The following is a 15,457-nucleotide window of genomic DNA, read 5'->3' on the forward strand; positions in this document are numbered from 1 at the left end:
ATCTAAAGAAAAGTTTATTCCAGAGATAATTAGATACTTATCCTGTTAAATCAATTTTTTTTCTAAACATCATGGGAAGAATGACATTGCCACATTTGAAACAAACACACCACTAAGCAAAACATTTTCAGCAATTTATCTTCCCTGTATAACTTGCTATATTAGAAAAAAATACATACTTTCTATAAAAAGTATGGAGCTAATCTAAATATATATATGGCATTACTTATCTTCAAACTGTTGAATATTTCTCAATTTAAAACCGTAGTCAAACAACCATGAGTCCATCACAGACCTCAACTTACTACACCTGGGAGGATGCTAGCAGATAGACCGCACTAACCCAGCAGATTTTGTAACCTGAAGTTCATCTTCTTCCTCAAGACGTGCAGCTCTTCATGTCATGTAACAGAATGGTAACCGTCACATACTCAAACCAAGTTCAAAGGCCAATGCGTTTTCCTTACAAGAGCTAATGGAGGTTAATGGAGTGCTGGGTACTTACTGCAAGTTCCGCTGCTGAACATGGGAATTGTTTCAAACATCATCTTGTGAAACAGCAGTGCCACTGGTCTGTAATCCAGGTGATTCTTTAACAGATAGCTATAGTAGTACACGTAGCGTCTCTGACTGGGAATTGTCACTCCCTAAATCAAGGGAAAACAAATGCCAAAAACCATCAAGACCATTTACTATCATCACTAATGGAGCTCCTGCTAAAGCTCCTGGAATGTACCATCATTATCTACGCTGAGTATACTTCTGCAGCAGATACACCAGAGACTGGCATACAAGAGTATGCCTAGATACTGTACCTAAGTATCTAGGTGCAGCATCTGGCTGTACCCAGAAAGCAGAGGATGCTGCACTGCCTTCTGCGCTGCACAGAAACCCAGTCATGCGGGTTTTTAGTACAGTAACACATGATGATTCTCAGCCATTTCTTCACTGTGGACATCCTGGGCAACTTAGAGACTAGCAAAGACATAACTCACCTTCAAACCATTCCCCAAAACCAGCCTCTCCACATTTCCCTTTTCCCTAGACATGTGTCCACATCTTTCGTACTTTTCCTGCAGACTTCAAGATGAAGCTGTTTGCACACATTATCTAACACCAGGCAATTAATTACCGATCAGCGCCCAGCACCAAACAAGCAGGACACTGCTTTTCCCGTTACTTGAGTGCTGACCTCCAAATATCCATCATCTCAAGCAATGAGACAAAGAAAGCAGATTTCTACCTGTATCTTAAACACCAAATACCTCAGACACCCCAAGGGTCATACAGAAGATGGCTTCATGCAGATGCTCTTTTATGGGGCGGAGGAGTGTCATACATTAAGCAGGAGGTGCCTTAAATATACTCTATTTTTAAGCACTAATACAAGAATTACATTTCCACAGCAGTTTAAGTCAAAAGATTCTAATTTTATTTGCTAATATCACTGTACCCAAGACTGACGCTACCTTCTATTACAAAATACTCTTCTGTATTTTTATTATGATTACACAAAAGCCAGAAGTGGAAAGTTTCATTAATAAAGGCCTAATTGCCCAAACTGTTAAATGAAGGACTTTTCAGTTGAATCACAACTCTGAAGTAAACACTTTGAGAACATACAACCAAAGATGGCTTTTATTACTGATTTAAACCAATTTAAACTTCAAGGGAATAGTTTTAAAGCTCTTACAGCTAATACCTTCAAGCAAAAAGTGATAAAGATGAAAAATAATTTCCTAGAAAATGCATTATATAGTTTTTAACAACCCATACTATATACTTGCAACAGCATTAATAAGTAACTTTTGTATTAAAGCTAAATGTGAAATTGCAATAAAACTGAGATAAAAAAATATTTTCATGTACAAGTCTATCAGCATTTTGGCCACAAAACCTAGAACACAGTATTTCTATAAAACATTATTCCTAATACCTGCTTCACCTTACAACAGCCATAAGCTAGGAGTGGCTAGAGTACTTCCAATTTAGTAAGCAGCTATTCTGCAAACATGAAAATAGTCGCTTCCTCCCATTATTAAAAAAGTTGATAATTCTGTCTCCTCCCCACTTCAGTTATTACACAAAAGACTTTTCCCTGCCGTACTTGTACAATGATGACCTTCTTAAGTACCTTCTACACTGACCAGGTTTTTAGTTCAGGTGTCATCTCAGAAGTTGCCTTCTTAAGGGAGCTTTAGAGATTGCTTTACTGGGATTTCAGCTTCAAGACTCAAAACCCCATCCTCAGAGCAAGCCATCAGTAATTTGCTAGTGCTGCCAATCAGAAGAAAACCATGCAGATAAGGAAAATGCATCCTTCCCTGCTTATAGCTTCTTCATGCCATAAAGGATGTACCCCACAGAGAAACCCCAGCATAACTAGGCCTGGGATCACAGAATGAAGGGAATACAGTCACTTTTGCAGCTTGTAAAGTGATAGTCAATCTCAAAGCAAAACCAGTTCTCAGCCAAGAGGGCAGTTTTATCTCTCCAGCCAGAGATTTCTGCTCCTTGGAGACACAGCCTTTACCCTGAGATCCTAAGAACCGGCCATACTGAAGCAGAACAGAAAGTTACCCATTTTCTGAAGTTCTGATTTCACAGCAGAATACTTTCATAACAAGCTAATAATCCATGAGGTGAAATCAACGCCTGCTTACTTTTACTCAAGAAGAATAAAGAATAGGGAAGCAGTTTTGCGTATTTTACTTCATCCTGGAAAAGCTTATATTTCCCATCTATCACTATCTTAATTTTTTAAATGGACATTAGAAAAGCTTCTCTATCCCTATGTCAGTTTTTCACAGAGTGCTGCCAAGCTGTGTAGACTTCACAAAAACCACGAGGTGCAGCTCAAACACTTGAATATGTGTTCCCACCTGACACTTATCCACTGAGTAGCCTATGCCTCCTTCCAAGTCTAACCCTCACCATAAAAACCTTAAAAGCAGAAGCAGGAATAAAAGACCTTCTCCAGCTGTAAGAAGGTAAGTTGTCAGTCATCACAGAGTATTTCAGTACCCATCTTAAGGAAAAACAGGGGATAAGCTGACCATTTCAAACAGTGGAAGCAGCAGCTTTCTTGGGAGACTTTTTTGAGGGGTTTACTTCTCCCCCAGCTCTGAAAACAGGCTGGACAATTACAGTTCTTTATCCAATTTCAGAAATACTTGTCTCCCTTGGTTCAAAGGGAAAACATATCAGTCCTATTCAGTCATCACCACCGTGACAAATATTTAGCCAACACTTTCTCACCTTCATCATTTGCTTCTACTGAAAAACTTCTCCCCACTATGGTGAGTTACGTAAGTCAGAAGAGGCAACTTATAGAGAAAAACAAAACCAAACCTCCAACAGTTTTTGGTCAGATATATTTTTAGGCTCAGTTCTGCAATGTCTTACTCCCCACTGCCTCTTCCAGGACAACAGTACATCAGACTATATTGCAATAATCAGTCTCATCTACAACAACTCTCAATGTTGCAAAGGCCTCCATGAAGTTTCTGCTTCCAGTAGACACTTGGGAAAAGCAGTTTGCTACAGAAGTACTCAAGATTGTTCTCTTGACCAGTTAGTCATACTTCCTCTTGAAATCAGACTCACAATTCCTGCCAGCATGGAATAAACCTTCTCAAGAACCACTTTGCCAAGTGCATTAACGGCAACAGTGATTTTAGCTATATTACTCTGAGCAGCTATATACAAAGTGCATACCTTGTGCTTGCTTGAAAGAAAATTTGGTATCTAATTAAAGCCAATTTTCCTTCATCATACATGTATTTATTCGGGTCCAATAATGACAACACCAAAAAAGGCAGTTTCTTGTCCTTAGGTGCAAGCAGTCCTTTTGATGCTTCATTTACTTTGAAATCAGGAAGTCAGTTATATACAAGTGTGGTGAAGTATCAAATCAGAGAGCAGCACTCGACATGTAACACTGAAATATGGGCCATAAGGGAAGAAAAAGCTTCCAAAACCTGCACTGGAACACCTGTATATAAAAACACTATAAGGACTACATGAATCATGTGCTGCCCAGTGTCCACATAAAGATAACCGTGCTCAACTGGAGTTGAAGCAAACAAAAAAACCAAAACAAACCCAAAAACAAACAAAAAAACCCACAAGCAACAACAACAAAAAAACCCCAACAAACCAAAAAAAAATATCCCCCCCCCAAAAAAGTTACCAAAAAAATCTTCCAGTAGAGACATCGAAACCAAAACAAAGTTGCTGGTTACAGACAATATTTACAGTGAAGCTAAACAAGGCTCTCACTATTCCTGTTTACTAAGTTCTCTGTTACCTCAAACATGCCAGAGTACTGATGAACACCTAACTGACCTTATACTCAATACACTGACATGCAAAAATACAGAAAAGAAATGGAGGTACAGCATGCTTCACCATGTATTTGTTATGTAGCTTTTATGGTATTTTATCCAGCTCTTTAGATAATCTCTATCAGTAGGAGTAACCTAATCTGTTTATTCATCACACAGCTCATTCCTATTTACTACCATGCACTCTCACCAAAAGCCACAAAGTTTTGATGGGAAACCTTGACAGTGTCGCTGCTCTAGTATTACACTACAACTATCTTCTTAGCCATACATGGAACAGCCGTATCTTGTAAAGAGACCAAACTAAGAAGTTATTTGCTCCTTCCAACAAATTAACAGCAAAGTTCTAGAATTCTGTATGTGACATTTCTGCTCACAAGAGCCTTCAAACATGAAGCTCTGCTTATTAGAAGTCTACACACTGTGAAATTAGTATTTCATACAAATATTACAGGAACACAGATAGCTCTACACTTGAGTAGGCTGGAACTGGTCTGCTGGGATCATCCCCCTGGGCTGCTCTACCAACATACAGAAAGGAAACTAGGCAAGATGAGCCGGCAAGCTTGTTGAAGTGACCTTCCAAGTTACACCTTATTATATTTGGATAATATTTCAAATAAGAAGGATAAACTTCTATTAATGAGGCATAACCATGACAGAAAGTTCTAATACAAACCTACTGCTAAAGATCTTAACAGAAATCCCCTGTAGCCACAAACATCCTTTCTTTGAAATGAGATCTTCCCATTTCTCCTTGGGAGAAGTAGAAGAAACAAAACTATAGCACCTCATGAAGCAGGCTCTGAGACAGCAAATGTCAGGGCTTAACCACCCCTTTATTGAAAAGGGGCATCTAACAGACTTTTCCAGAACAAATAGTCAACTGTAACATGCACTGTAATGACCACGCATCTCCAAATATCACCACAGAAGCTAAGAGAACCTGAGGAGATGAGCAACTCATCAGTTCAGTCAAAACAAGCTAGAATAATCCTCTTATTTGGGCTGAAAATGCTCAACAAGACAGCACACTCATCAACCGCCCATTTGATGCAACACACAGCAGAATGCTATTTTAAAAGCTATTTAAAATAAACTGTCCAAATCTTCTTGAACAGGAGATGGAAAAAACAGACAGGTTTAGTGTTGTGACCAATTCCTACTGCTGCTTAAAAGTTCTCATTTAGAAGAGCTGCACTGATTAAATAATATTAAAATTGAATCAAACAAGGTAACACAACTGATGGAAAGTATTTCTTAAATAGCCCTTTAAGACTTTTCAAATTGACCTCAAAAAGGAAAAGCAATTAAGATACAAGTAGGAGAATATAAAAACAGAAAATAGCTCACCTTCTTGTCTCTGGTCCTTACTTCCCCATAGAAATCTAGGGCTTCTTGAGCCTTTAAAAACTTGCCTCGATGCAACAAATATGCACATATCATTACACCAGTTCGTCCCTTTCCAGCTTTACAGTGGATTGCTGCAACATGATTGTCATCTTCACTTAGCCACTGGTCGAGATCTTCACAGAAAGGTTTGATAAGCTCTAGCTGTGGTGGGTTATGGTCTTCAAAAGGGTACTGTGCAACTGCAACAAGAAGAAGTAATTCATCAAAATCTCAAAAGGAAATTACAGCAAGCTCGGGTCAACTTTGTGACAAGCCAAATAACTTTTTAAATAAACCCCAATCCTACATACACATATGTATTTTTTTTGTTATTCCAACATAATTCAGCAATGTACTGCATATTACAAACATTGCAGACATTTTCCTAGTAATACATAAGCATCCTGCTACATGTAGAGACTCTCACAACGCTACTGAAATGACTGTGACTACGGCACAGACTGTATCTTACAACACAAATTTTCTAGACTTTATGAGTGCATTGGCAAAAAGAACAACCCTATGAAAACCCATTACTCTAGTGATAATTAGACTGACTGCTGAGAGAAAACAGGGCCAGACCTCAGTCACTGATCAGACAATAGGAATTTTGGTGAAAAACTCTGAACAGTTGGGTCTACACTGGGAACAAACTGTCAGAATTGCTCAAAGGGTTTTTGAAACAAAAACCTGCAATTTCCATATTAAAACAAAAAAGATAATAAACCCTCATATAAGCCACTTGCAATACGTATGAGTTTTGAAGTCAAGCCACTGAATGAAGTTGTCCTTCTTCTCATATGAATACATACATGCATACAAACACTTCTTCCATCTAGACATGGAAAGAATTTCAAATGAGCATGCAGGAAATGAAAGAAAAACTAAGAAGGCAAAATTAAGCAATAAGCAGAGACAAGCACCCAAACCTTTAACACCTTAGGAACGATGACAGGCAAAATGCTCTGTTGACTAGCAGAATCACACAGGGCTGTACTAGTTTTGTCAGAACAGCAGCACTTCATAAAGTGCACCCCAATTCTCGTTTGGCAGACTTGGGATCTTACACATACAACTCTGGTTCACTTGAAAATTCTCAGCTAGAAACACCATTTCCTTTTCTGGTCTAAAAATGAATGCATTTCATTTTTGGCAAGTGTTTGTATTCATTTCATAAGTACTACTCTCGTCATACATGCAAGGCTCCTTTTGATGAATCCCCAAGGATTTAAAGAGCAGAAGTGAGGGATGAAGTTATGGAACTGCCAAATTACTGCAGCACAAGTCTGGAGCCTTTCGGAGGGATCTGCAAAGACAGTTTATTCACTTGCAGTACAGGCCGCCCACTTACTCTCCCAGAAAACCAAATAAGGAAGCCCGATAAAATGAACAATCTTTGCTAAAGAACAGCAAAGGTTAATGAACATACGCTAATAAATTCTTCCACGTGGAAGATCCAAAGATTCCCCAAAAGATCATTTTATGTGAACTTACAGAGATGTCACTTTTTGTAGCAGATACAGATAAAAGGAGAAATTTATTTTAAAAACCCTAAGAAAAAAAGCTATTAGGAGATGCTGTCAGTTTGTCCATACAACTTTGAGTCTATGCTAACTACATTCAGTCAGGTTCCAGTGAAAAGGAAAGACAAAGTAGTCCTGAAAGAACAGCCTGAAAAATCTGAAGTAGTAGCAGTGTGCTGAATGTGCTCTCCAAGATTTGAGATCAAAGGCAAACCTTGTGGTATTTTCTGCAAAGACGGAACGAGGAACAGATGAGATGGGTATGGGAGACCTGTGACAGTGCAGAGGGATTGGGAGTCAGAAAGCAACCTTAGGAAACATAAAGCTGTATGATCTTGAGCAGGTCCTCCATAAATTTTGGGTCCTAAACACTGGAGCACAGAGCATGGAGATTACTCCACGATTACTCTCTCCAAGCTCCTAGAAGTTGCAAGAAAAATCCCATAGCACAAAAGGGAGCAACAAAACAAAACAAACAAACAAACGAACAAAAAAAAAAGAAAAGAAAAAACAAATGGAAGAAGAGCCTTTGGCAAAGCAGAAGGCAATTTCCAGCATGGAAGTACTTGAGAAACTGCAAAAATCCTAGACAAAAAGCTTGCGTCCAAGGAAGATAAAGAGCTTTCATTGTCTGGTTTTGAATTTAATGCAAGAGCATCCAAGCTGAATAATGAACTACTACAGTGTTTCATGCTAAGTGTACAACATAAGAAGTTCCCTCTGAAATTGATTCACTTCACTTCAGAAAATTTTTAGAGTAGAACTGTTACTCTTCTGCTCCCTTAACAGTCCTGAGTCACCAATTTTGTTATCTAAGCCAACTAATTTGGGGATGAAAAGAAAAACTGCAGCATGTAGCTCCCTACAACAGCACTGTCTTAGGCAGAGGAGCTGTGAAAGGCACCGTCAACAAACAACATTTTGGGCTAAGAATGACAGTGACAAGATCTCAGCACCCCCGTTAAAACAAACATTTAAACAAACAAACAAAAAAAACCAAAACCCTAAAACCCAACCAACCAAAAACCCACAAAAATCAAAGCAAGCATATGTTCTGGACATATTAGAAGCACAACCTTTTCATTTATGCCTTCTCTCCTCTTACCCAAGGTATTGCTCAAGCAGATCTTTAAATACTTTTTTTCTAGCTTGTATGTAATTCAGTGAGGTTTCATGACACTGCCATTCAATATTTTAAGAGCAAACTAGCAGCGAAGATGACTTCAAGATGACACTTTTAGTCCTTCTATATTCAGACATTAAAGCAGCCAATTACATTTTGGCCATGTTCTAAACACCCTCTTTACAACTAGAAGGATGGCCTATAACAAATAAAGGATAATAATAAAAAAGAAATTGAGCCTTTGCTAGGATCTAGTATTAGCCAGTTACAGAATTGGCTAGTACTAGCTAAAATTTATTCATCTCCTACAATTACATACACACAAGTACTCCTTATCTGCATTCTGAAGCACTGCATGAAAAGAAACTACAAGCTCTACTACTGCGCACAGAGATATTCCTTTGCACAAAGGATAAAGGTCAATCTGAATTTATTTATTTACCTGGGGAGTTAATACTAACAAAACAGGTACACCAGTTTCCACTGATAAGAGATAATGAGAAGAGGTGATCAAAAGAAGCCTCTAAAAGTTTCCCCGCTGGCTCTGGAAGTTTTGCAAAGCATCTAAGAACCAACTCATCACAAAGAAGCATCACATGGAATTTTTTTTTTTTTTCACTATTCTTCTTTTTAAGCAACTGAAGGTTTGTTCCAAAACTTCAAAAAGTTGTTTTACATGAATAGTGACAGTGGCTTGTGTTCTCCATTTTATTCTAAGTGATGCTTCTGCATAAAACCCAGCCTTCCCCAAGCTTCACATCTACATTTCATAATGAGTTTACACACTGAATTGAACAGAAACTTCTATATAGCTCATTCTGCAAAAATTCTGCAACAGTAGACTTACGATTTCTTTATCAGATCTAGTTAACTGTCAGGAACATACTTTTTTGAAAGCCCCAAGCAAGTTTCTCCAATGACTCCAAGCAATCTGACATCATTCCTTTACCCAAATCTATTCATCAGCTCCTCCTTTATACCTCTGTTCAGAAACACTGAAGTTTAAAGAGAAAAACATACTAGACAGTAAAAGACATACCTCTGCAGTTAAATTTGGCTGTGTCATAATGTCTTTCAGCACATCTAAAAAAGAAAAATAGACAAGAGTTTAAGACAAATCTTAGAGGCACTCCCAACATCTGTCACACCCAGGCACATACAGATCAACATATGGGAAAATCATGTATACCCATCACCTTTATGATTTAAAAAAGCAGCTAGAGGTTACATGCAGAAAAACTGTTGGTTTTTTTTGTTTGTTTTTTTTTTCAGATGTATAAAGTTGCTCACTAAAATATCAGTTATTTTACTGAAAAACAATTACTTACCCTATGGTAACTGTAGTCCATCAGTATGACTCAATGGAGACATTCACACAAGTAATGCAATACACTATTACTTTTTAACACTGTAGTATTAACAGTTCCAGCTGCTTGAGCAGCTATACGCTCCCACACAAACACATAAAGAGTAGACAGCTATGACCTTCATCCATTTGACCCTGAACTCAAAACACACATCAATATGCCTTAACAAAAACATGGGTGCTATGGGTGACGGGAATCACAAGGACACTTCAAGGACCCTCAGAGAGCATAACCTAAGCAAACATTCCTCCTCAAATTACAGGACCACCACCACAAGACAGCACAGGCAACTGAAAGCACCACTCAATATTATAATGGAGATCACTGCATCAAGCAGAGATTATGATACTGCTTTCCAACTTGGCACTTCTTCTTGAAATCAGGTGAACACACACACAAAAACAAACACCAAAAAAAACCAACCAAACAAAAAAAACCCAGGCCAGTCAGTCAGTTTTCCCCTCACAGATCCTGGCAAATGGCACATTTCTTAAGACTCTCGATTGCATCAATGTCTACCTCATCACTCTGCAAGAGACTAGCTAGTAGCGCAGCAAACCACACTGCACTAGTCTTGCGGGATGACTTGCCTAGGGACAAACATCAAGAACTAGATATAAACGATCCACTCAGTAGGGTCTAACACAGCCAATATAGCATCCTGTAAGGGAGCAAGCTGGATCAGATACTATGGGTAAAGGGAAAGAAGGCAAGTGCAAGCTCTACGTAATTTTCCTTGGAGTTGCTCTCTGCAGGCAAAATGAATCATCCCTACAAAATGCAAGTGAAAATGCAGCTCAAAGAAAAAGAACAATCCTGCCTCAAAATAACAGGACTCCACATTGAAACACAATGATTTGAAGTCATTTCAGTAGATGAAATATCTAGATCTTCTCTTCTGATTATATCCTGTACTCTTTATAGGTTTCAAATACCTACACCAGTTTCAGGACTGGTATGAATGTATATTTCCTTAGTAAGTATGACTGCAGCCTTTGGACCTGTGTGGAGCTTACTTGACACTTCTAGACAGAGAGACTTTTAAGCTCCTACTACTCCTACTGCTGTACACAAAACCGGAGCCTTACATGTGCTGCATTGAACTTTGTCCACCAGACTCATACACCAGGCACAGACACAGGTCTGCTGGGGCTGCATGTGCACTCAGCACTTCCCTTTCTCTGAGTTCCAGAGCCTTCTCAACTGTAGCCTCTGCTAGGGAAAAGTCTGGCAGTTTTCACACTCTGATCACATTGCTGACACCTTCTCTGGGTCAGAAGTGATACACTGCAGGTTAAGCTGACAGATGGGACTCAAAACTTTATTTATATTTGAGGCTTTGAGAAGGTTAGATGCAGTATGTACATCCAAGATGGAGTCATCATGCCTGAAGCAGCCATCAACAATGCTGGGCAAAGCCTGTTACAAGCTAGTCAGCATCTGAACTTTGGAAGTTGAGCCTGCTAGGATGCAAAGCAGTTAACGAAAGCATCTTATCCTAGAAAGTTTCCTGCTTCCTTCTAAAGAAACACACAAAGGGGTAGTGAAAGACGAAAGTCTCCAAAAACTAAAAAAAAAACAAAAAAACAAACCCAAACCAAACAAAAAACAAAAATAACAACCAAAAAACAACAAAAAGAAAAAAGAAAAAAAAAAACCAAAAACCAAAACCCCACATATGGACAAAAAAGCCTTCAAATTTTGAAGCCTGAATGTCAAGTAGAATATCGAAGGGGATAAAAAGCAGTTTTGTTGATACCAAGGACAGAAACTGAGCACAGAACATAGCCATGTCACACTATAACCTCTCTTATGGGGGCTGTACACAACAAATCCAGAGCTCCAGTCACAGCTGTACAAAATATACTGCAGTTCATTACATGACATCATGTAGTTCCAACCCTCCTGCAACAGGAAGAGACACCTTCCACTAGAAGTGTATCTGCAGCAGAGAACTCACTAACACACACTTTGGCGCATTCGTTCATTGCTTAGTATTTCAAATACATTCTTTTTTATAAACACTATTAGACTTCAAATAAAGTCAGATCTTCAGTATAAACCTGAACATTTTGCTTGTATTTTGGGGGTCTGGAGTGGGTTTGCAGGGTTCTTGTAATCCTCCTTATGATTAAAGCAAGTTTAAAGCAACCCAGATCCTAAGCGCTGTCAGCCAGATACCTTTCTGACTATAACTATGATCCCACTGACAACAGGACTATAGGCTACAGAAAGAGATGACAGCCTATGCAAAGCCCAACCTCATGTACAGAGAGGTACAGAAAACATGCAGGTAAAATCCACATTGCTCATTACAGGCCCTTCCTTTAACTATCTGCCTGTAGGTCAGTTAAACGAAATATTCTTGAGAAGGAAGAGATTATTACAATAGGGAAGACAACAGTTTGGCGGTATGTGAAGTTGGGAGATGATAAAGAATATTGGAGAAACAGCAGTATTAAGGGAACACATGAGAAAACTAACACCAGCAAGAAACAAAATGAAACTGCTCAAATAGTCACTGGAAATTTGAAAGTCGAGATGCAAGGATGAGCCATTACTGACACCATTTAAGCATCAGTTCAGAAAAATCTCTTTAAATACTTTTAAATAGAACTGCTCAATACACACATTATTATCTACTTCACGTAACAGCTACCTTAAGGGAACTGAAACCCCATGACAGTGTTTGAAATAATTCTAATATAATCACATAACTCCTCTGAACTCCCACCTCCTTCTTTTGAACACAGACAATAGGTTGATTACTTACAAAGGATCAGATTAATCTAAAGAGATGCTGTTCTCCAAAATACCTGAAGGCTGCAATTTCTTCCATCTCATGACCAAACATTACAATTCAATTAATGGCATTTGTGTACTTAATGTGTATAAATTTTGCCTGCATAGAGGTAACCTGCCCCCTCCAGAGATACACAGTTTAAAAGCTATGCTTTCCAAGCTGTACAATAATCACTTGAATCTTCATTTGCAACTGATCCATGTTTTAGGGAAGAAGAAAACCTGCACACTTTAAAAGGATGTTCTATCCTGCAGGAATTTTCATTTGAGGGTGAATATAGTAATTTTAGAGAGTTTCACTTGCAATTGCTCTGAAGTTAGCAACAAGTAATAATCGATGGGTTCCTGCACCAAAACCAGAAAAGTTAAAATTTTTATATGAAGAACTTGAAGACAAAAACCTGTGGCACACCTGGACAAGCTCTTTACACAGTTGAAATACAGGTATCAGCAACATAAATGTCAAAAGCATTTGTCTCAATCACAGTTCTTCTCACTTTAAAGTTGTTCCTGTGTGGGTGATTAGTTTCGCTTTTTTTTCTAAAAATGAGGTTGTAAGCATACAGCAAAGCAGAAACGTTTCAAATCACCACCTCCCTGAGGAGCTACTAGCTAAGATACACAGATGTCTTACTGAATTCCTACCTTCTGACTAAGCCTAGAAGTTTACACAGAGCAACCTATTGTTTTTACCTGTCGCCTCTACAGCCAATTCGAAACAAGCATCTCGGTATCACACAGCTCAGCAAACCCTGATCTTGCAAGAGATACCAGAGCCACACTTTGCAGAAGCTGACAGCTGAACTCAGCCCCAAGAAGCAGGAAGAAATTGAGTTGTATCTGTCCTGTTCTGCTTTGCTCCCCAAACCAAGCAGAAGCCGTCAGGAGACTTCTGGGGGGTGCGGTGGGGTGTCTAACAAACCCGCATTCGTTAGATTTTACGTGACAGATCCCTAGTGCTGAGCTCCAGAAGAATTCAAAGATAGATACCCGGGTATGCAGAAAGTTACCTCTTTAGAGAGCTGCACCTACACAAAGGAGCAGCTATCAGTTATTTTAGGAAGCACTGTCCTTTCCACCCATAAGTGCCACCAAGACAGCATTTATTAAAAGTCTAACATTCTGGAGAGCTTCTGTGCTGGAGAATACAACTATATTCTGTCACTGAACTGTATGAAGAGTCTCTAATGAGGGGGGTTTTAATGCATATTTTTATACATCTTTTTCTGTCCCATCCTACCCCAGGTCCTACAGACAACTTTGATAACCAATATACAATTTCTCAGCTTATGACTTTGTTCCAACATCAGGAAACAGAGTTGTTTAATGTATAGCCCTTCAAATAATTTAGAGGCATATTTAAATACTTATTTTTAATGACTGACAGATTATGATGTAATGCATTGCCTGGATTTTCATACTACAGCATTTTTCCACAAACTGCAGATATTTTGGAACATTTTTTTTTTTTAAAAAGTAAAGCCATAACAGCTCAAAGAATCAATAAATCTTCAATTTAGATTTCTAGAGGAAAAACGTGGGGTAGAAAATCATGACCTACTTTTCAGTATCAGCTGACACCACCAAATCACTTACACAAATGAAATTAGTCTAAACTAACATGTAAGGACAATCAAGGCACACCACCACCACCAAAAAAAAAAAAAATAAATCCCTTCTGCAAGAAGAACAGCTTTTTGCATAACAATCTTGAGAGCAAAATATTGCACTTCCTAAAGTGAGAAACCATCACATTACCAATTGCTGCAATAGCTTTCTCAAACAGGGACAATCAAGGAGACTGAGGAAGCAAACAGAACCTGAGTACCAATACAGTTTGATTTAAAAAAAGAAAAAAGAAACAAGAAAATATTCATTTGGCAATTTCTTCACTGTGGACATCAATACATTGACAGAAAGCCTGCTATGAATTACTTCTCACTTTTTAATCACATGGTATAAGCTCCAGATGGGCTAGATGCCAAGTCATTTAAAAGCGTTCAAGTAATATGAATACACACCAGCATTTCATTTAACCTCACTCAGCTCCACTAAATGAAGTAACAGCGCTCTCAATCAGGCTTAATTGTTTCAAGAAATGTGCAAAACATCTCTAGCTCTGCTTCAGTACAGCAACAAACTACTTTCACGCATTAGCTATTTTTAGAACTCATTATTTTGTAAAATACATCTATAAGAGCATACTTACAGATTGTATATCTTGTAATGGTTTTTATGCTTTGAATCCAGAAACCTTAGGTAGAAAATAAAAAATCATGTATTAATATACATCAAAATAATGTTGACCTCAATTTGCAACATCATTAAAGCACCATCCAGCATGTGCAGTTCAGCATTTCAAGTCCCAGCTGGCCCTGCAGTGCCTCAGTCAAGGAAGCAGACCTCACTCATACAAATAATGCAGTAGTATAAGACAATTTTTGCAACTGAGGAGACTAAAATCTGACCTGCAACTGAAATATTTATTATATGGACCAATCTGCACTGATTTCTAAGATACCTACACACCAATAAATAGCTGAAGAAGGGTTGTTAATTTTTAAAGCACAAAGCATCAAGTACACAATATATTTGTGAACATTTCCAGTTTAATTTTCGATGCAAAGTATTCTGCCACAGTGGTATCTCCAATTAAGAAAAAAAAAGAATACTGGAATATGAATTTTATTCCAGTTAGAACAGCCAGAATCTTTATTTTAATACCAGGCTTTTAAAACAGCCATTACTTGCCACTGAAGTCTGAGAACAGTGGCTGATGATATTCTGAGCTCAGAAACAAGGAAGACCACTACATGTTTTCACACTCATTTCATTTTCATGCTCACTTTGTAACAAAAACTTCCTATACAAGCTTTGAAGAGCCAAACTGCAAACATGATTCAT

The 15,457-nt window shown here is 38.3% G+C and overlaps 1 protein-coding gene across 1 annotated transcript in view; it reads right to left on the bottom strand.

The window, feature by feature from the left end:
- PTEN (phosphatase and tensin homolog) overlaps positions 1–15,457 on the bottom strand; it is a gene marked incomplete at its 5' end in the record, with an annotated part of 49,199 nt that overhangs the window by 14,544 nt on the left and 19,198 nt on the right. Inside the window, 4 exons of the mRNA XM_061462743.1 lie at positions 506–647; positions 5,700–5,938; positions 9,424–9,467; positions 14,763–14,807. Coding sequence (XP_061318727.1) covers positions 506–647; positions 5,700–5,938; positions 9,424–9,467; positions 14,763–14,807 — 470 coding nt within the window. The remainder of the gene's footprint in view (positions 1–505; positions 648–5,699; positions 5,939–9,423; positions 9,468–14,762; positions 14,808–15,457) is intronic.

Source organism: Pezoporus flaviventris, unplaced genomic scaffold, assembly GCF_033815535.1.
Source record: "Pezoporus flaviventris isolate CSIRO_AGI_PZ_B2104156 unplaced genomic scaffold, CSIRO_AGI_Pfla_v1 ptg000001l, whole genome shotgun sequence".
Taxonomy (NCBI): Eukaryota; Metazoa; Chordata; class Aves; order Psittaciformes; family Psittacidae; genus Pezoporus; species Pezoporus flaviventris.